This window comes from Poecilia reticulata, chromosome 18 (genome assembly GCF_904066995.2).
Source record: "Poecilia reticulata chromosome 18, P_reticulata-male-v2, whole genome shotgun sequence".
NCBI lineage: Eukaryota > Metazoa > Chordata > Actinopteri > Cyprinodontiformes > Poeciliidae > Poecilia > Poecilia reticulata.
In genome coordinates this window covers 8,972,334-8,994,824 of record NC_088847.1, presented here as the reverse complement: position 1 = coordinate 8,994,824, position 22,491 = coordinate 8,972,334, and the positions used below count along the sequence as shown (strand labels likewise).

Genomic DNA, 22,491 nt, shown 5'->3' with positions numbered 1-22,491 from the left:
ATCAAAAGGAATCAAATCAATATATGGCTTCATCTGAATAGAAAAAAATATCATGGAACATTCTTTTACTACCAAAAAAATACCTTGTATATCAACACTATACTGAGTTCCAACTATTTCTTTGCTAATCAAATCACTTCTGGCAACTCTGCGAAGTTAAGACTTGAAAAATTGAGTGTGGACTCTGAAAATAAAGTCTATCTCCGTGCTCCGCGGATGGAGGGAAGTTGGTCTGAAAGCCTCTGAATCATCGCCTGTAGGAAGAGAGCGATGGTGGGGGAGGATGAGAAGAAGAGGAGAGATTCTGAAACATATTGAGGAAAAAAAAAAAAGCCTGTGTGGGATTATAAAACTTGAGCTGGAAAAGTTAGAGATTCGTGATTAAAAAATAAAAGAAAAATCAAATGAATATCGGTTTAATTTAAAGTTTTCATTTGAACTTCTCCCCCCCCCCCCAAGTTTTCAGAGTTGGAGGAAGGACGTTTGAGTAATTAGGTTGACGTACCCGTGAGAACGAGGAGAGGGAGGAAGGATTCGCTCTTGTTGCCTCAACAAACACTTTAGACCCATTAGCTACTCCAAAATAAAAGTGTAAAATAAAAGCTTAATTACATAGAAACTACTCTTAACTCAATATAGACCTAAGAATTGAAATAAGCTTTCAAAGTTTCCTTTAACAGAGCAGAGAGTATTTCGTTTTATACAGAATTTAAAACAATATGTTTTTTTTTATATCCTAATTAGTCATATTTTACTAGCACATTTCATTCAGTTTAAAGCAATAGTTCATATTTTTCAGAACATGGTTCTCGTTTTAGATCTAACTACAAAGCAGATAAGCAATACATTTATTATTGTCGTACAAAGAAAAAACTCAAATCCCACAAAATGTCCCAGGAGTTTATGCTAAAACCAGTTTATAAAAGCCACATTCACTTCAGAGGGTTATTTACATGAAGGTCTGTGATTATTTACAATGGTTCATGATCCATAACGATGATGGAAAACTGGCCAGCGAATCTACCAGATGGAAAAGGGAAGCAGTTAAGTCAGTAAATTAAATACTCTTCATTAAGATACATACTTTCTATGGCTATTTAAAGGGCTAAAATATATATTATGCCGTTTTGTGTGTGTAACAGGAAGTTATTTGGACCAGCAACGATTGAAATGTTCCTTTGTCGGTACGTTTTGCACAGGAAGATCAATCGTGAAGCACCATCTCGTACTTTCACATGTCCATTTCCTAAATGAATAATTATTGACATCTGTGTAAATAACTATCCAACACTAGCGTGACCTGGATTAGAAGCATAAAAAGTAACAATAGCATTAGCCACTGAGAGATTTTTTAGATTACAGTTGTTTTAAAATAGTAGAAGTCAACTATGGTCTTGGCTTTCTTTCTGACCAGCTGATCGCTGTGGTCTATGTGAACAACTAACCTGAATTTCTACTAAGTATAACCAGAGTTCCTGCAGGTTTTAGCAAGTCAAATTTAAGACTTTTTAAGACCTTTTTTTATTGCCACCTTGAATAAAAGACCAAAAAAATAATAAATATTTGTTAAGCTTTGGGTTGGCAATAGTGAGCCACTGGCAAAGGCGAACGCCGTCTAGTCAACTGGCAATAAATTTGAACTTACCCATGATAGACGCAAAAACGCTAGCTAGCTAACAAGGATATGTTAGCAGGTTGTTATTGGTAGCCTCAACCACCTCAAGTCACAGAACACAAGGAAGATGTCTGAGCATGACTCAAGCTTTTGCCTGACAGAAATCTCCTCGTACGAAATTAACGTTTCTACAGCCAACTTACTACTTTTTAAATTAATTTAAGAAAGTTTAAGGCCTTAATTTTAGATACATGAATTAAGACCTTTTTAAAGATGCACAGACACATTGGTAGAGACCAGGAAAGCCATTTGCCAGAGGTACGATATTAATTACATGCAACATAGATTTTTAAATTCCAAACTGCAACATGTTGGTCAGTCCGTTTTGTCTTTTCTTAGCCCAGACAAGGAGGTCAAGAACAGGACTTTGCTAGCTTTCATCCACCTTCAGATATCAACAGATTTTGTTACTGAGACGATTTGAAATACTGCTCAGGGGGAAGATTATTCACATGCAGTGACCTTATATATGGACCTATGACCTCAATTGAAAGGAATTATATACAGCAGGTAAGATATTTATTGCTCATAGCTATTAAACACAAACCCCTTTTGACAGATGTAAGCGATCCGTCAATGTTTTTGGCAAAGGCACATAACGTTTCAGTATTCCATCTAATCATATAAGCTTATAAAAACAAGGTAGAAGAGGTGCAATCTGAAAAATCCAGTTGAAAACGTTTCTAAAAGAATGCATTGCTGCTTTCTTCGACATGCTTGGAACACTTTGTCCCCTTAAGGTGAACAGCAGCCAAGAGAACGTGGCAGGAAATAAGGCCAGTGTGCGAAAGCTCCAGAGGACAAAGTCCTCAAGTTCAGGCCCTTCTGAGTGACAACTTCCAGTGGAAAGTGTACCACACATGCACGCCTTCCCCCCCTGATATCATCCTTCCTCTACTCAAGATCAACATCCTCTCTGTATCAGTGCGACTCCTTCCTCCTCTCCTTGGGCAGAGGAACCCAGCTTCGATCCTCTGTGCAACGCTTTTCTGGAAACAGGCCGGGGCAGATCTGACTCTTGTAACTCCGAACTGGGTGGAAAAAATCCCCTCATCTGGGGCCGGAACATGTGTTTCAGTGTTCGTTTCCCTTCTTTTGGCAGGTGGACGGGGGGAATGTCAGCGGTTGTTACTCGCGGAAAGGCACACGTGCGAGTGATTTTTCTGCACATGAATGAAGGGAGGGGAATGTTAGCTGGTTTCAAGCTAGCAAATTTGAAATCCCCTAAGTGTCAGACGCTAGCCAAACATAAACGCAGGTGGCAGTGACAGGGATTAGTCAGGCAAATTAAAGAAATTCACAAATGGAAGTATATACTCTTTTACAAAAAACAACCTTTTTGGCACATGAATTGTGTGTTCTAGTAAAATCGGTATAATGTTTCAACATTATGGCACATAAAATAATGAGAAAATAGGCGAGGCAATTTACAAATCATTGCAATCTGCTTCGTTTTATCCGTTTTCTTTCTGCACTGGACTCACAAAGCAGATTGCACTAAATACAAACCACCGTCAACTCCAGCACAAACAGGCAAAATGTTCACGTTTTTATGTCAGATCACAATTAAAGATTAGCTTACAACAATCTGTGCAAAAAAAAAAAAAAAATCCAAAAATAAATGTACCAGTTGTTTTTCCTGTTTAGCTCGGCCAATGTATGCAAGTCAAAACAACATGCTATAGAAACATCATTGAACCTGTAATAATTAATCGTTTATACTACTTCAGCAGCAGTAAGTTTTAAATAAAACATTTGTGTTTAAACTTTTGCAAACATTGTCATATTTTGGCAACATCATACCAGCCCTCGAGTTAAAATCAACAACAACAACAAAAACATTTCACCTCGTTACGTTAGCAACTTCAGCCTCAGCGTTTTCTATCTTTATTGAAACAGTAGGAGGTGAAATAAAAAAAAGTGAAGATGCCGTGAAGATGAAGGCCCCACAACACGCGTATTGATTGTTTAAGCTGTGTGATTCTGCCCACGTGGTAGCGGTACAGGAAGAACCCACGCAGAATTTTGAGAAGAGTTAAGATGATGCATCCCAGCACCACAGAGAGGAGCACCTACACACACGGATCCTTAGGAAGTCAGCTAAAGGACGACTTGCTTTTCTTTTCTTTTTTTTTATCTTTCTTCCTCTCCTTCCAGCTCCGCATCTGGTCTGTGTTTAAAGGGTGTTTCTCTTTCTGTCTAGTGATACTATACATACTAACTCTCACACACAGACAGACTGCTGGCTGCCTCATGTTAGCAGCCTTCTTGCTTCACTCTTTTGGCCACTCTGTTGGCCTATAATGTAAGCAGGGGAGGGAAACCAGTGCGAAGTCTGTGCAGAGATTAATGCTAAGGTGCAAATCTGCCATCGTTCCATCTGGGCGGCGCCTTATTCGCTTGGAAAATGTTGCTAGTTCTCCCACTTTTGGCCAAATACAATCCAACATTTTTTTTGTTGTTGTTGTAGAGTCTTGTAATATACTAGCCTGGTAGAAACCAGTTCTACACTTTGCTTCGTCTGGAGGATTCTGGACTCTTGGCTATTGAGAAACGACTGCTTCCTGGAGGCGTGGACTCTGTTCACTGATTGGCCTGGCCTGGTTTTGAAATCCAGCTCAATGGGTGAAAGCCCAGACAGAATACTGAAGGGAAATGAGAAGAGCGACAATGGCCAGGCTAGCAAAATACTCCAATGCAGCTTTATAACCAGAAACCTGAATGTAGTTTATTGGAGTTACATGCATATGGGCCAAAAAAAAGTAATATGTTGTAATTGTAAAGGAGAGAAGCACTGAATCATTCTAATACGTTGATATGAAAATAAATAAATCATGCTGCCATCACTATGTTTTATCACAGAGATAGTGATTTCAGAGTCACGTGAAGGAGAGCTGGAGGACAAAGAAATGAATAAAATATTTCTCATTTGACTTTTGAGACTGGTGACCAGATAGAAAAAAAATGCTAAAGTTTCTGCTTATCAGTCAGTGCGTCATACTTTGGGTAAAAGGTTGATCTGTCTGCAGACAGTATTAACTCTTTTCAGTTTCTGAGTGATACTTTGAAATGAAGTCAGAGCAATCATGACAACATAAACTTGACCATTTATACAAACAATTCAAACTGTATGATGCTGTCCTGTCCACATGAGCTAAAATCTCTTGGAATTGTTTTTGCCCGCCTTGTTAAATCAACACTGCCAAGGTTTAAAGCAGCTATGAAGGCAAAAGTCGGGTCCAACCCGGAACTAGCAAGGTGTGCCTATTAAATTAGACAAGTAAGAAAGTGCAATCACACAATTACATGCACACAGAAGGAACATGCTGAAATTACACTAACTTAGCTACAATTAGTGCTTTATGTCTCAAAATTGTATGAGTATTATTGCAGATTTTATTATTATCAATATGATTTGTCTTGCTGCCTAAATCTGATGCAAGATTGTCATCAAAATCAACTGTAAAACAATTGAAATATTCTGGTTTCCTTCTTTCAAAGAGCAAATGTGCTTCTGACACTGCAAGGTATCCAGTCCCGCTGTGCTGTTTTCTGAAGCTTTCAGAAAAGGACGCAAAGAAGAACACTGAAACACTTCAAGAAAAACTTCACACATACATCTTACAAACATGCAAATTAAATCACTTTTATGAGTCGCTGTAAGCTGAGTCTGTACGTGATTCATTTTTAATGCTACAGTTGGGCTATGACATCCTCAGAGCTTTGGAATGACAACATAAAAACTAAACAAAGCATTACACCAGACCGGGAGGGAAGCCAGACGGACACGTGTGACAGGTAAGGTGACAAAACGACAAAAGCACGCAAAACATCCCTGCACTTCAGCCCAAGTTCACATTTTTCTCTCCACACCCACGTGCTGCATTCAGGAGCATCCTGGAAACCAGCAAGTTCATGAGTAAAAGTCATGTGCACTCATAAGAAAGAAGGACCTTGCATGCAGATTTTGACCCATTGGGGTTTTTTCCCTCTAATTTGATTAACTCCGCCTCCTTTAACATCAAGTAAACTCAAGTTTCATGTGAGATTTTAATCATGCCGGGAGATTTTATCCTGTTTCCGTTTTTAATAGAAATTTAAAAGCAACTGGACACAAAACTACAACTTCTATTCAACAGGGTTTCTGTAGGTTTCACCACTCAATATAAGACTTTTTAAGACTATTATTAGTAGAATTTAAAACTGCAATCACGCCAGCAACGGACAAAAAAAATGCAAATAAAAATATTAAATGGGTTGTCAACAGAAGTGAGCAAATAGCTAAAATAAACATTGTCCAGCAGCCAAATGACAATAAATTTGCAATTACCCATGATGGACGTAAAAAAGCTAGCTAGCTTTTCCCGAGCTAGCAAGGACAAAGTTAGCTAGCTAGCAAGAGTATAGCAACTTGTTTCAGGCAACTGTTGACGGTAAAAATGTGCATAAGACTCAAATTTTGGCATAAAAGTAAAGTCCTTTAAGAAAAAAAAATACATACAATGTATGAGATTAAATAGTCCAGCGACAACAAAAACAAAGTATTTAAGCTCAGCTCGTTTCTTTTGAATGAATTTAATATGTCGTACATAAATATAATACTTTTTACCACTTTTTGAGGATGTGCGGAGGCTGAATAGGAATTTGCAAACATGACACCTACACTAAACTCAAGCATGGCTCCGAGTGTGACAACCAGCAGCTGGGAGCCGCACACTCACTCCAGGTTTTTTTTTTTTTTTTTCTTGACCTCTTGCACTTTGATATTTATTTTTTCTTCTTCTTCTTTCATTTCCTCTTACCTCTTGGCGGGGGCTTGCTGAGCAGCTCGGCGACGTGCCTCTGCAGCCGGACCAGTCTGCCCTCCAGCGCGCCGGAGCGGCGGCACACGGACACCAGCTCCCCCTCCAGCTCCTCCAGGATGCTCACCGAGTGCCGGGACAGATCCGAGAGCTGCCGCAGCACCGAGCACAGGGACGAGCCGCATACGCCCGCCAGCTCCCCGAACACCTCCGCCCGCAGCCTCCCACCGCCGCCGCCGCCGCCGTCGGGCTTGCACACATCTTTGGGGAGAATGGTGCGCTTGCAGAACGGCATAGTTTCTCCACAGACTCATACACACTCATAAAAGAGGAGAAGAAGGACAAACAAAAACTCCAAATAACTGTCAAGTTATACTCCCGTGGTCCTTCTCCTTGAGACGCATGCTACGGGTGGTCCTGGAGGGAAAAGTCCGCATTTGTTGGAGAGGTTTGGGGCAAGCTGCGCGTCGTGCGCACTCATTGTTTTGGACTAGGAGTCAGATTTGTAAATGTGCGTGTGTGTATGTCGAGGAGAGTCTCAGCTGCTGCTCGGAATGTTGGACAGAATCTAAGATGAAAGACATCCGGCTCAAACTTCAAAATCAGTGTTTAAAAATGGGCATTTTGGAAATATAAAATGTATATTTCGACGTATAAAGAAAAACAAATCATTAACCACAAAATATTTAAGCAAAAACCTTACATTTCCTTGCCGTGAAGGCAAACAATTTGTCGAAATTTAGATGTTACAACTTTATAGCAACCTATTCAATATGTAGTCGTAATGATTTCCCCTTTAATATTTTTTGAAAACATGCGCATTTTTAGCAACGCTTCCGGGCGCTTCCCAGTTCCTGTTGGTATTTTTAGCCTGCGTTTCATGCGTGCTTTTATTTTGAAGGCGCCCGTCCAGCGATCAGATCTAGTTAAGGCCGTCTTTACTCAGAGCGCAACAGTTTCCCAGAGAAGGGGAGGAAAAAAAATAAAGGTCTGTCTGGAGGAGGGAGAGAAGATGAAGAGAGGTGGAGTGCAGAGGATGGATGAGGACGGGATGGGTGGATGGACGGAGCAGTTCGGGTAAAACGCTGGAGGTGCTGCTCCTCACACTTTCATTGGGCTTAAATAACTCCATAATAAACAAGAAAAAAAATCACATGCTATATGCTGAAAGAAATCAATTTTTCATCAGAACTCATGGTGTAAAAAAAAAAAAAAAAAAAAAAAAGGACAGTAAGCAGGGCCGGCAAAAGATTGTGTGGTGCCCTGGGCAGAATCAGCTTTCGGGGCCCAACTTCCTGTTAAAGAACATCACCACAACTAGCAGTGCTTCACGTATTACTGTTTACTAACTGGTGAGAGCTGTTTGGGCAGAAGCAGAAGCTCACACACGAAGATTAAATTCATAGCGTCAGATGGCAACACAAAACAATCAATGAGGTTTTTTTTTTTTTCACTTTTACAGAGTACATTTACCAATTCCTTTCAGTCTTAGGTTTAAGTTTCCAACAAGTCAGAATCTTTCATCAACATGAAAACCGTCAAAGCTAATTTAATGCTAATGTTCACAATAAACAATATAAAAAGGAGCTCCAATATGTTAAAATTCAAACATTTATGGGAGGCAACTGAACCCTAAGCAGCAGCTTAGTTACCCTCTGCCTGACTGCCAACTGAATACTGTATTTAATTATATTGATGGGAAGTTGAGTGGAAGGAAGAAATGAGTTAGAAAAAGATGTTGGAGGTAGAGAATAGTATTAGTTATACGTGAAATAATCTGCTAGTGAAACTAGTAATCTTTCGTCAATATTAAGAAATTAATGACTCAAAACAAGCTCCTGCATCTTGCTAAAAAAAAGTTACTTGTAAGTAAGTTTTGTCTTATTTCAAGTAAACTAAGATATTTGCACTAGAAACTTGAACAAAAATAAGATTTTGCATTTTTGCAGTGTAATTTTTCTGAGAAACCGAGTTCATCAGCTGTAATCATCTAAACCAACACAAATGTCAGCGAAATAAAAGCATCTGACTCTTTCAACAGAGTTAATGAAATAAATTACTCTCTGCGGTGAACACGTCGCTTTCTTGACGGCATGTTTCACACACCGCGCTAAACCTGTAGCATGCACTTCTCGAGGCATAACCCAGTCCTACCAAGTTGTTCCTGCGTAATTATGAAATGTCGTTAAGAAGGGAATAAACTACATCGTTTAGTCACTTTTTTTAAAAAAAAATTAGCTAACAATCTTATAATTTCAAGTCTCACTCCGACCAGCCATCAACCGCCATGCTTCTGTTTGCATTAGTTTCATGTGATTTCGACCCCGGTTCGGCATCTCCACGGAGCTTATCAGACACATCACATAGCACGGTCACAAGCTCCTCGTTAGAAGAAGAGGGGGGCGTGTTTGGCTCTTCCTGCTGCCCCCCCTACGCCTTTGAAAACATTCTGCTGTCAGCCAGCTCCGAGTGGTTAACCCACATTACCAGCTGCCCGCAGAGGATTCTTCTTCTTCCTCCCCACAAAGCGATAACAGGAGGTCAGCTGAGCAAAATGAGACGGCGCACGAGCGGTTGGGAGAGTCTCGTTCATGACGTGGCCCTCTGGAGCGAGCGTGGCGGTGGAGGGGGGGGCTTCACCGCCACGCTCGTATTTTCTGCAGGAAATCCGACGGCTGTCATTTGACCTCACCTCACCCATTTTAAAGCTGCAGTGCGTAACTTTTATGAACAATATGTTTTATGTTAAAACTGTCACCATGTCACGACAGCATATCGTGAGATAAATACTCTATGGAAAAAAATTTGAGCTACTGCATTCTGCAAAAATGTGCCACGCCTAGTCAAAAACAACCAATCAGAGTCAAGAGGAGGGACTTAGCGCTGTCAATCAAGCTCCTCCTTGCTCTCTACTACACTACAGCTAGTTTCCGACAGTAGAGTCCGCCGTGAATGCTAAAGCTAGTTAGCATAGCCACCAACGACGGCGGGTAAAAGGTTTTCCTGTAATGGTAAGTTATTTCTCCACCATTAGCATATTGAGCAGCTGACTTTGAATCAGACTAAAACTTTTCTGTTTTGTTTTTTTTACCAAAAATTATTTCTTTTTTGCTAAAAGTGCATGAAAAAAGAAAGAAGGGGATTTATCTTGCATTTTATTCAAATTCAAAGGTTTACAGAAATATTTGTAGTATTCTGTACAATTGAATTTAAATGGTATGACTTACTTCAAATGTTTTGGGTAACTTTTAAAAAGCTTCTCACGATGGTTTGCTGTAATTTTGATCCATTCCTTCTGACAGAAGGAATGTGTATTTTCCAGGCATATAGTTCCATTTTATAACACAATCAAGTACCTATATGTTACCTCCAGTTGTTATAAAAATGCTGTATTTATCAAATATAACTTGGAAGAATTTTACTTACTGATTTCATTCCTTCAAAGTGGGCCTCTGTCTCTTTTAAAAACTCCTGCTCTTTCTGAAACGCCGCCTTCAGGAAGTCATCACACAATCGCTTCTCCATTAACCCTTTAACAGTGTTTTTACCAGCGTTGCACTGAGAAATAGCTTGTATAACGAGTTCAGCAGGTGTGCAGCTCCACCAGGTGTTTGCTAATTGCTGCTGGCTAGTCTGAAGGAGCTTATTGGGGAAGTCACTGCAGAGGGCTGCTCTGTGGGGCGATAGCTCAGAAACTGCAGAGCTAGCTTCACGTGGGTGTTTTACACAGCTGAGTGGTTGCCGTGGAGATTAAATCATTTCTCAAACATGCCTGGAAGAATCAAGGTAGCACTTCACTTATGTTTTCGATGAAGGATTATGACACCATTTAAAGCTCAAGTCTATTTAACATTTTACTGTCCATTAAGGAAACAAACTTTGCAGCTTCGGCCAACAGGAAATTGCACCCCAGGAGTGAACAGACCTGTAAAGTGCTGATGTCACTGAATGAAGCAGATTGGTTGAGGTGTTACTTTAAAATGCATCCCCAGGTATGCCTATTTAAGAAGCTGTCTTACAGATTTTTATCCAAGCTGTTTGCTTAAATTTAGGCTTGATTTTTGTGAAGATCGCAGGATTCTTCTATGTCGCCCATTTCACTCAATATTTAATCATAACTGGGGGCAAAAAAAAAAAAAATCAAATCTGAAGGACTAAATCCTTTTCCTTAATCCCACTGTGTCGTTTTGAGCCATTTTCTTCCACCATCCCTTCCTCCATTCTCCTCTCCACCCAGTGAAAAAAACCCAACTAAAACAAACTCAAATCCTCCATTCGAAGGCTCTTGAACGTACCCCTGCTCCTTTCCCCCCCCCCCCGGCTAAAAGCACATCTGGTCCTCGGAGCAGCTCCCCGCGGGACCCCGTTAGCGATCCCTCCCAGACATGAACTTGGCCTACCTAATGTTTTTGTTCATGCTAGTCTGACTCTGTCATGTGGAGGGCGGGGTAGCAACGGAATGTGGAGGAATTTTAACATAAGCTGGCTTTTTATTGACGCAGTATAGAGAGAGACCATCAACATGAGAAACTTCTGGGAGACGGTGGGGGGAGGACAAGGGGTTACGAGTGAGTTTTTGCAACAGCGAGAGTCCGAAAGGATTGGAGGAAGCAGCAGAAGGGAGTGGCCGGGTTACATCATCCAATGGTCCTCGGACCATCGTTTGAGCACTGTTGCATAGCCAAACACTTAGTTAGTTAGTATGCTTGCTGCAGTGTAACTAAATCAATCTACGAGCTAGTGGGGTGGTTAAGCGATGAAAATTAAAGTAGAAGTCTGCTTTTAATCGTACACTTTTACTGACAATTGTCCCAATCAGCCAGCAGTCAGGCAGACCGTCAATCACATGGAACCAACTGATTAGAAACAGCTGTCCTTACCCAGTCCCCCCTTTCCTCCGCCCTTCACCTCCACCGGCTCCCCTGATGACTGACTTCATTGTTTCAGGAGTCCAGCCCACGTTTAGCCGTAACACAAACTAACTTCTACTACTGTGCTCCTATTCGCCTCTATTTTTTTTTTTCTCTGCCGGACTTTGATGCCCGTATCCTTTTAGCAGGAGTCTCTGACCTCTTGCTTCAAACCATTTGTTATTCCAGCAGACACTGAAAGGCCGAGGCGTCTCATCAGGTGTTTTAGACAAAAGTCTTTATGACATCTTTGGAAAGATTAATTCCTTCTGATTACTATGGCTACATCTAAATCCACTTTTTTCTTTGTTTTTCTTTTTTGCACAGTCTTCAATTCTGATCTTTTCACCACTCAAAAATTCGATCTGTGCCACTTCCATAAATTGAAACTAGTTCAGATATCAAACAGTTTGCAAAGCACCTGCAGTCCGAATGCTCATGTCGCATTTTATGTGGCTTTTATGTGATTGATGTGAGACATGCGTCATAATTCTGCAACAGAAAATACCAGATACAGTAAATCAGGACATAAACGATGGCTGAAAATTGTAATCATGAACTTATGAAAGAAGTTTGTGTCACTGAAGCACATCTGTTACGGCCCTGGGCCTTAAGGGCTGGGCTGCAGGTGTTGCTTTTGTCTGTCCTTGTGCTCCTCCCCTTTACAGGTGCTGCTGATCAGGTTGATTGGGAGTGCAGAGTACTTAAACCTGGCTGTCTCCATCTTCTGGGTCGCCTTCAGCGTCCACTCTGCCGCTTGACGCTTGTGGTGTTTTGTTGCCAGGCCTCAGCTCCCCTCTTTTTTTTGCACATTTGTGTTTGTCTTTGTTTTGGCACTTCAACACTTCCATATACACTTATACAACACATCCAAGCATTTGCATTACACCACTGATACGGATATCCACAATCCATTGTTTTTGTTAATAAACATTCATTTTTCTACACTTTAACCCCTGCATGGTCTCCCGTTTTTGTTATGACATTGAGCCAGTCGTAACAACATCACAATCCCCCCAACTCTTAGCTCTGACTAAACATCCAAACTGACTTCCCTACAGAAGTTGCAGCCAAGTTGTGCTTTCTTCCTATTAGCTTCCTTCGTCTTGTGATTTTGTAACGATACCGTCTGCTCTCATCGCTAAATAAACGTTAAAATCGATCCATGGAGGTTCATCTTACAGGACGACGACGACCCTAAACACACATCCAGAGCTACAGTGGAATGGTTTAGATTAAATTATCCAGTCTTGACCTAAATCCAGTTGACGATCTCTGGCAAGATTTGAAAATCAGGTTCAGTCTGGCTGAGCTTGAGCTATTTTAAAAAGGAGAATAGCCACAAATGTGTCTCAGTGTGCAAAGTCGACAGCGACAAAGGGCAAAAGATCTGCAGTGGGAAGAATAGTAAAAGGTGGTTCTACACGTCGTGTATCTTTTCCCTCCCACTTCTCAATTATGCACTACTTTGTGTCGGCCTGTCCCACAAAATCCCAATAAAACACACTGAGGTTTGTGGTTGCAACATGAGTAATGCACTGTGTATGTCAGCGTCTTGTAGTTTGCTCAGCTGACGTTCATAACAGGCACCGCTAGCAGCCCAGAGATTATTTAACACCTGAAGATCTGCTATTTAAACATCCAGTAAACCTCCACCCAGTTAAAACGGTCCCTTGGGTCATGATGAACGCAACTCGGGCCCAATAATGTTAAGAAGCTCCTGACTGTGACCACAAAGAGCTGGTGCTGCTCTGGAATTAGTTCTGGCGGTCGAGAGGAGTTCCCTTCGGTTTTGATAGCGAATGTCAGATTGTTTACGCGGGTGTAGACACGACAACCCTCGGCGCTTGAATGGAAGGCAGAACCAGCATGGAACCAGTTTGTAAAAATACTTCCAACTTGTCAGGCGGTGTGTTACACAGACGTATCTAGGAAGCAGCAAAGAACGTTCAAAACCTACTTGGCAGGCTATGGCGTATATACTGTCTGTTACCATCTGTTACCCAAGGCCTTTTTCCAGTTAGATGAACAGACTGGAACCAGTAAGTGAGAATAAACTTTTTCAACTTGCTGAAAGTGTGAAAACTCATTTCAGACGTGGTTTAACTGACGCGAAAAGTCCTTATTTTAACTTGTTTTCTCCCAGTCGTCTTGACCTCAAACATCACACAGCCTTCAAAGTGCCTGGATGCATTTCTCTATCTGAATTCTTGTGGTGAGGCTACAAAGTCTTCCCACCTTGTGTTTAATCTTACTTCGACTCAATTGTTCCCAATTCTCTAAGTGGATGTTTTCCTGTGCATTTCCTCCGCTGTTCATAGTCCTGTTGCCTTTCTTCGCATCCAGCCAGAAGCACTTCAAAGCCTCCATGTGAATCAAATGTGATTGTTGCCATGCTCACTAGGGCAGACCAGACAGGACCAGAGGAGAGCAAAGCTTGCTTCTGGTTAGCTTCATGTTTCACCTCTTCAAAGAGGGAGCCTCTGCGCATGTGTTGCCTGACTGAGATGATCCGTTTTAGAACGGCCGGTCTGTAGTGGCAAAGCCGTCACTTTTGATTGGTTACAAAACCCCTGAAAGTGGTCAAATGTATAATTTTTTTTTTCAGTTTTAGAGTTATTTCCACTGCAGTAGTTAAGATGCTTCGTTTAAACGTGGTCCTGTTAGCTAAAAGGTTGTCACCCTCCTATGTGCTTCAGCACAAACTCCAGCAAGAAGATATTCGCATTTTATTTGAATCAGCATATACAGACTACAAATTACATTTGTCTGCAAAGATGGATTACTGCACTACTCGAGCTGTCTGAAAGCAGACGGTGTGCAGAGTCTGAGCCACGGCCTTCAGAACAGTCGCAGCTTCCTGCTGTGATTGTTGTCAGGTTGGAAAGGCAGGGCAGCAAATGAAAGTCAGAGTTAGACGTGTCATGTTCATCTCAAGCTCTTTGGACTGCACTAATACACACCCTGGCAAGTGAATGTGTAAGCAACACCACACACACACACACTGTGGTGGTGTTTGCCAGGCCAGGTTTCCGGAGCGCTTGAGCATGCTGCAACCCAGCGGTCACCATATGGACGGGTACTGAAGTCAGGACACAGAGACGGTGAGGGATGGGGAAGGGAATCGGAGCATAAGATGTAGGGATAAAGTAAAATATGCCGGGGAGATGCTGGGCAGGAATAACGAAGGAAGCATAGGTGGTGAAAGAATGTGCTTCTCTTTTTGTAGAGGGAAGCAGATCAACCCCAAGGCATAAGCAGACTACACCAGTGCTAAGGGTCCGTCCGTACTGACAAAGTGAAAAACAAATTTGAAAAATTGGTCCAACATCAACATCCAAAATCAATATTGCTGCTATGGCCAATAACCAATATTTACCCGTATTATATTTATACTTCTCTGGCCTTTCGACTTTGTGAATATCTTCATCACTGTTACATACTCAAACAAAGCAAATGGCTATAAGTCGTACGGCACCCCGTAGATCAGTGGTAGAGAAGGTCCACCATGTACAGGCTACAGTCAACACAGTTGTCCCCAGTTCAGTTCCCAGGACATTTACTTCTTCCTGCCCTGCTATTAATGAATACAAGCTCTTACTGCCAACAGTCTTTTAAAAATTATTATATAACATGGCAATACTGCAAGAGTAATGATTTTAACTAGAAATTTAAACTACTCAACTTAATGTCAAAGTGAGAAACGTTTAATAGAGCTGAAAACGTCTGAGCTTTGCAGTGACCATGTCATCGGATTTGTTTCTCCCAGGGATTCTGCAGGTTTAACCAAGTCAAATTTAAGGCTTTTTTAAATTGTGAATTAAATTTAAGACCTGTATCATGACAGAAACGGACAAAAGAAAATCATAGTTATATAGCAGTGGCGCCAAGCTTTCTTTCACAGAATGAATGTAGCATTGTATGGGTTGCCAAAGAATGAGTCAGTGTGTCAAAGACAAACGTCGTTGATAAAGTTACACTTGCCCAAACTAGACACAAAAAAGCTAGCTAGCCAACCAGCAAGACTACATTAGCAGCTGGTCAGCAGTAGCCTCAGATGTCTGCAAGCAACTCAAACTTTTGCCTGACAAAAAAGTCCTGTGAAAAAAATACATTGGAGATTAAAGTCTTGACACATTTAAGGCCTTCAAGATTTAAGGCCTTAATTTTAGATACATGAATTCAAGACTTTAAGGAAACGTGGATCCCTTGCTCCAAATTAAGTCAAATAAAACGTACAGCTGAAGAAAGAACAGCAGGAGATTCTAATAAAAGTGCCAAGCACTTCCTCTTTAGTGCTATTAATTTACAAAGGAATCTGAGATGACCGACACGATTGTTAACCAAAAATAGATTGTCCACAGTTAATTTTAGACATCCATTCCAGGTCCAGCAATAAAACAAGTTGTGTTAAATGCACAAAGCACCAGCGAGCAAGCATGAGCGTTTGCTGCGGTGGCTGGTGGGCGATGTGCTTAACTGGAAACAGGCCACATCCAACTCTGATTCACAGGAAAGCAGAGGATTACTAATGATAGAGGGATGGTAAAATATGGGAGCTAAAATATACCAACAATGGACAGGACCACTTTTAGCACCCAGGAGTGACACTTGGTGGATTATAAAAGCCCTGGAGTTTGGTAGTGGTCACAGTGGTAGGTTAGCTCACAAGTTACCAGAGACAACAAACACAAGCTGGAGCGTTAAGAGGCCAATACCTGCAGGCACAGATGCCACATGGTTCTTCAATATTTGGAGCACAATACTAAGATCTCCACATAACATAATTGGACGTGGGCGTTTAGAAATCTACAGGAGAAACCATCTACGTTGCCATCAGTTGTCTGCATGCGCCAGGCATTCAAGCCAATTCTTCTGTGTTCAACTTGTTTTAGTAAGAAAAATTCAGGATATGATCTGGTGGAAGTTGTGAGCTGAGTAAATGTGGGAAGAGAATAAAATTAAATCATTCGGTAGCGTAATGAACACTAGCTGGACACCATTAGGTACATATGATCAGAAGCTTGTATAGAAAATCAGACAAGGACATGCCAGTGACTAAAAATTACATGGAACTTTCAGAAAAATATGTACTACATACTTTTTTAATACCGTCATTTGACGACGGAGACAGAAAAGATCTCCACCAATGTAGCATATTGTCATTTTAGAAAGTGAAAGGCACAAAGCTTAATTAATGAGTGAAATATTTCAGGCCTAATCCCTCATACTTTGACATATGTTTGATATTTGAGACATCCAAGTAGTTAAAAATACTATGTACACTATATGAATACATCTACCTTATGTAAAGTATCACAAAAACAATAATTCTTTTGTAAATAAGATTTTATTTGAAAACCAGGGTCAGGCTGTCTGTTTAGGGGCCAGTTTAGCTGCTGCCTTGTTTGGCAGCCAGCCTCTTGTCTCTCTCCTCGGCAATGGTCAGACGGATTCCCTTTCCTCTGGGCACGGACACCCATGCCTTGTTGCCCTGGAACCAGAACAGGTCAGATCACAACAATTTAGATTGGTCATATGGATTCATAATAATAGAAAACACAACAAGTACATACCAAATTAATTCATCATCTTGTTTCAAATTATTCTAACCACATATTCACTATCTGGAACTCTGATACGGGGTTTATAGCTTTACAGTATGCAAATATTACCAATATTATTTGATAAGGTTTCACAAACTCAAATTTAAGACTTCTTTAGATTACCATGAATAAAATTTAAGACTTGTATCACAGTGTATGTACAAAAGTACATTCAATATTTTATATAGTAGTGCCAAGTTTTTTTCACACAATGCACCGCATGGGTTGGCAACAGAAGAGCAAGTGGCAAAGATGAACGTCAAAGTGGAAATGTTTTGCACTTAAATGGCAGACGTAAAAAAAACTAGCTAGCTAGTAAGGGTTTACTAGGGATAGCTTTAACCAACTAGTCTCAGAACATAATGAAGACGTATACGTGCAACAGAAGAAAAATAATAAGCTATATGAGATTGAATTGTCCTTTCACGACAACATTTACGAACTGTGATTAACGTATTTAAGGCCAACTTGCATATATCCATGGACTGTAAAATTTTAAGACCATTATTTTAGATAAATGAAATTAAGACTTTTTCAGGATGCACTGACACCCTGTTTGATGTAAAGTGCACAAACAGCTGTGTGGGTCATGGAGCTCAGAACTTCTTAGAGGAATTGGTAAGATTTTTTTCACTGCTAATCAAAACCATTAATGATCATCATTGCTCCAAAATGACATCTCAAAAAGTCACCTGAACAAGAGTCCTGAAAGTTAATTAACCCAATTTGAAAGTCAAAGACATGAGATGAGTTGCTTTCAGAAGATTTAATTAACCTGCTTATTTTACATCCCAACACAAAACGGGGACAGTGCTGACGACGATCCAAGTCTGAATTTGCTCACCTTGCCAATGACAAAGATGTTGGAGAGCCTGGTAGCAAAGCTGTTGCCTGTGGTGTCCTTGACGTGCACCACGTCGAAGGAGCCGGGGTGGCGCTCCCTGTTGGTGATGACACCAATACGCCCCAAGTTAGCGCCACCGGTCACCATGCACAGGTTACCTGGAGACAGGAGAGCAGAAGGAACCGGGTCAGAGTCAATAAAACGACGTTAGAGAGGGAACAGTGGAGTTTGAGTTAAGAGTCACACTTACCAGTGTCAAACTTGATGAAATCTGTGATCTTGCCGGTTTCCAGGTCGATGCGGACTGTGTCGTTGACCTTAATGAGGGGGTCGGGGTAGCGGATGGTGCGGGCGTCGTGGGTCACCAGGTGGGGGATTCCTTTGGTGCCAATGAGGATTTTCCTCACCTTGCACAGCTTGTACTGCAGAGAGAAGAGACGATCCACAGGTGAGTTAAGCACAGACATTTCTGCTGCTTTTATATAGTCAAAAACCAGAAACATTAGGAGTTTCAGGCATAACAAACTAGTCAATACTTCTCCTGCTTAGGGCTGAGCAATATAGCTTCAGAATAAAATCGATTTTTTTTGTCTCTGCTTTCTTTTCTAAAAGACAAATAAACGGCAAATATTTTTAAAAAAAGAATTAGTTGTATGATAGCGTATTGTTGTACAGGCGTATTATATAAGGACATTTATTTTAATTACGAGAACACGGTCTTAATATTAACAGAATAAGGACATCATTTTACCAGGATATAGTCAAATTTGAGAAAAAAGTTGCTTAAATTAGAAAAAAGTTATTGTATTAGACGCCTCCTTCATTCTCCTACTATTCCCACTTCATTCTAGTAATGCGACTATTTTTGAATTATTCTGACTTTACCGTCATATGACTATGAGTGTATTATAATATGATTTTATTCTCTTCAAAATAAAAAATAAAAATCTTTGCCTAACCCTCATATTTCACCACAGATTTAACCTGAATTCATAGACATCACTATAAACTATGGAAACTCAAGGAGGGAATTGGTGAAAAAAGAAAAGAACATTCTGATTTTCCAGGCTCGGCTCTCACCTTGGCCTCCTCGGCGGTGATGCGGTGGACAGTGAAACGTCCCTTCACATCGTAGATCAGACGGAAGTGCTCACCAGTCTTCTCGATGCTGATGACATCTGAAGGAAAGGAATCAGAAACCATTGTTTAATTTCACACGATTCCGTCGATCAGCCAACAAAAGGTCATAAACAACCACCAGCTACAGAGAGTGACCAGCGCTTGGTGTGGGATTTTAGCTAAAACACTGCTGCCTCAGCACAACACAGATATGCAGTGAAGGAAGGAGGAGGATGTTTGTTTCGTCCACAGCTGACAAAGAATCTCAGGAACCTCAACTAAAAATGAGCATGGACAACTTTGTTCAATTAGCATCCGAAACTAGCCACCATGTTAATGAGCAGCTGTGTGTGGAGATGATTTTATCAAGCTATTCCCTGCTGCCAAGTCCCTTTTAGCAAAAAAATAAATAAATAAATATATATATATATATATATATATATATATATATATATATATATATAGTTCCACTGGACCTCAGCAAAGACCAAATAAATGAGCAGCAGGTTACCTGATAAGTAGCAGATGTGTATTTCAAAATAAAAGACATTATCCCAAATAGTTTCTAAAAACGGCCCTCACCTTACATAAAACCTAAAGAAAGAAACTTGTATTAAACACACTGATGCACCTTCAGGTTTTTTCTAATATACCACAAAATCTGGGAATCTATAGCTTTGGTATATTATAGATGAGAAAGAAACTTCACCAAATTAAATCTCTGGTTGACTGGTTAGCTAGTCTTCCAACATGTGTTTGATAATATAAATAATAAACCAAGACACCATAAAGCAAAGACTCACATCGCTCCTACATTACTCAAACATCTAACAATAAAGACAGCTTTGGATGTCAATAATCAGATCTACTTTAATCCACTCTGCATCCGAGATGAACTGACTGATCAGATTTTTACTGGAAACTAAAATCACTACAGATGTCTTCCAAGTCTGGCCTGACAAATTAGTTTAGTCCTCATTTTCTTTAAGGGCTAAACTCAATGACATGGTGAAAAAAACAGGGAGTATTTTCAGTCCACAGCTGTATTCAGAGAAAAACAAAAAGTTAGATTTTTAACGCTGACTTATTGGTGTATTACTAATCTAAAAAAACCACTCACTTCAATTTAAAAATATTTTAATTACTTCCACAAGTGGCTCTTTAGACCTTCCACGATGGCTATCAACTCAGATCCAATAACATGTCTATTTTTTTTTTTTAAATTTCTGGACACTTAATACTCTGTTATTTTCCGCAAATAACTTCCCACAGAAGAAATGTATCCATTTCTTTTTGCACCAGTTTTAATTCAAGTTACTTAAAAATCTAATAGCAATAAAAGGAGAGTTCTTTAAAGAATAAACAGATAACTCTCATTTTGATGACATTTGTCAAAAATTAAGTGGACTTTTACAGTCTACATCTACTACTTCAACACTCAGTTCAAAGATAATTCCACTCTCAAAATTACCAGCTAAAAAGAAGCCGGCATAAACAAAGCATCAAAATCGCCGCCTCAATAATTAAGTTTTAAGCTAACTGAGCAGCTTGCCTCTAAAATATCTTTGAAAAACATTTTAGTTGGAGCTCAGAACTTCTTAGAGGATTTGGGTTGTAGTTTTCAGCTCACTGCTGATCAAAACCACATATTCATCACCGCTCCCGGAATAAATAAATACATCCCCGGCCCGACAGTTTAACACCCGAGCGCGAGCACAATGGGGAGGGAAAAAAAACAAGTCTCTCTGGGCTCACCCATGAATCCAGCAGGGTAGGTGATATCAGTGCGGACTTTGCCGTCGATCTTGATGAACCTCTGCATGCAGATCTTCTTCACTTCGTCACCAGTCAGCGCGTACTTCAGGCGGTTCCTCAGGAAGATGATGAGAGGCAGGCACTCCCTCAGCTTGTGGGGACCGGTGGAGGGACGAGGAGCCTGGAAGGACAAAGAGAGAGACATGTGAAGATGACTAGATGTGTTACTTTCAAACAATATAGATACAAAACATTTCTGCCTGCTAACAGTTTAAAGAGATCTCATCATTCCTAGTGTTTTCTAACAGTCCCACAGCAACTGAGCAATGAATTAACATGTCAAACATACACATATGTTTAGTTACATTCAGTTGAGTTGATAATATTTCATACAACCGCGATTTTTTTATAAGAAATAACAACATTAAGTTTACTTACAAAGACTCCGGTGAGCTTGTCCAGCATCCAATGCTTCGGCGCTGCGACGCGCTTCAGGTGCTTCTTCGGTCCTCTTGCCTGGAGGACAGATGACAGAGCCGGTCAAAGAGACTGAGAATTCACCCTTCTGAACATGTTTACAATTATATATTAATTGTCAACTTGCGCGAACACATTCTGACAGCACGCGAATTGATACATTAGCCCGGCCGCGTTAGCTTGCTGTGCAGCGGTGCCGCTGAAATGAATGCGGGTTGGTACAACCAAAAGCGGCCCAACTATGCTAACGTCACCAATATGCTCATTAAATCATTTTTAAGAATACACCATACATACGAAGTGTTAAATTTTAAAATATAAGGCGTCATTTGTGGGGAAACTCTTGTACAACATAGCAGCATACCTCTTTCCTTCATTATGCTAAGCTAAGATGTAGCGGGTTGCAAGTGGCTTTTCAAACCACCATTTAAGACTAAAAATTCCGCCGCTGCCTCACAATTTACAAATCTACCGTTAGTTAATATGTGTTATTTTACACTAGAACATGTATTGGTTTAATAATGTGAACAGAGAAGGGGATGTTTAGAGATTATCACACAGCAGAATCGTGAAGAAAGACAGCTCACCATGTTGGAGTCTGCGGGGAAAAGGACCTCCTCACTTCCGCTAGTGAATGATATCGCCGCCGACGGCAAACTGGGGGGGACATTAATGTCGAAAGTCGAAAGCCAAAATCCATTTTAGCTTAATAAGTCACTTTCTACCTAAAAGTACATATTTAATAAAACGGCTACCTAAATGTGCCATTAAAGCATTAGTTTTGGAGCATGTTAGCAGATAAATGTTTAAATATGTCATTAATAAATAAATTATATATATATATATATATATATATATATATATATATATATATATATATATATATATATATATATATACCATTATAGATATTTCTGTATTAACTTTAATTATTTTGTGATTGAGTGGTCAGGTGGTTTTGTTTATCTGTTAGCTTTACCCATCAGAGTTTCCTAAATGCAAGGCTCTTTTCATTTAGTCATTTCTAGTGAGAGTGAATGTTTTTTATGCATTTGTTTGGGCGTTTTGTTGTTAGAAATGTTCCGTTCCGATTAAATCTGCACGATTGCATAAACTATTGATTTGCATGCAGAGATGTAGCTGTGTTTGACAGCAACTCTTGGTTATCATGAGATACAGGAAATGTTTGTGACTCATTTTAGTCCTGTTTACATTTATAAGAGCCCTACTGGGACTGCTTTGGCCTCTGCCAAATTACTCCAGCTAATGAACACATGCCAGCTCCATCTCTGAACGCAGCTCT

General features: G+C 40.3%; 2 protein-coding genes and 2 non-coding genes across 4 annotated transcripts in view; all 4 read right to left on the bottom strand.

The window, feature by feature from the left end:
* The window catches only part of nhsl2 (NHS-like 2), a 120,749-nt gene extending 113,093 nt beyond the window's left edge, over positions 1 to 7,656 (bottom strand). Inside the window, exon 1 of the mRNA XM_008435153.3 lies at positions 6,478 to 7,656. Coding sequence (XP_008433375.2) covers positions 6,478 to 6,772 — 295 coding nt within the window. The 5' untranslated portion in view covers positions 6,773 to 7,656. The remainder of the gene's footprint in view (positions 1 to 6,477) is intronic.
* Positions 7,657 to 16,718: 9,062 nt separating this feature from the next.
* Positions 16,719 to 21,871, bottom strand: rps4x (ribosomal protein S4 X-linked). The gene is made up of 7 exons (XM_008435154.3): positions 21,776 to 21,871; positions 21,150 to 21,227; positions 20,712 to 20,892; positions 18,918 to 19,015; positions 18,088 to 18,259; positions 17,838 to 17,995; positions 16,719 to 16,881 (listed from the first exon to the last, which is right to left on the bottom strand). The coding sequence occupies exons 1-7, from the start codon at positions 21,776 to 21,778 to the stop codon at positions 16,780 to 16,782; spliced, it is 792 nt and encodes a 263-aa protein (XP_008433376.3). The 5' UTR covers positions 21,779 to 21,871; the 3' UTR covers positions 16,719 to 16,779.
* LOC145548990 (small nucleolar RNA SNORD61) lies at positions 17,586 to 17,659 on the bottom strand. The gene has a single exon (XR_014084934.1). It is a non-coding gene; the product is annotated as a small nucleolar RNA SNORD61 (small nucleolar RNA).
* On the bottom strand, positions 20,541 to 20,616 carry LOC145548991 (small nucleolar RNA SNORD61). The gene has a single exon (XR_014084935.1). It is a non-coding gene; the product is annotated as a small nucleolar RNA SNORD61 (small nucleolar RNA).
* Positions 21,872 to 22,491: the final 620 nt, after the last annotated feature.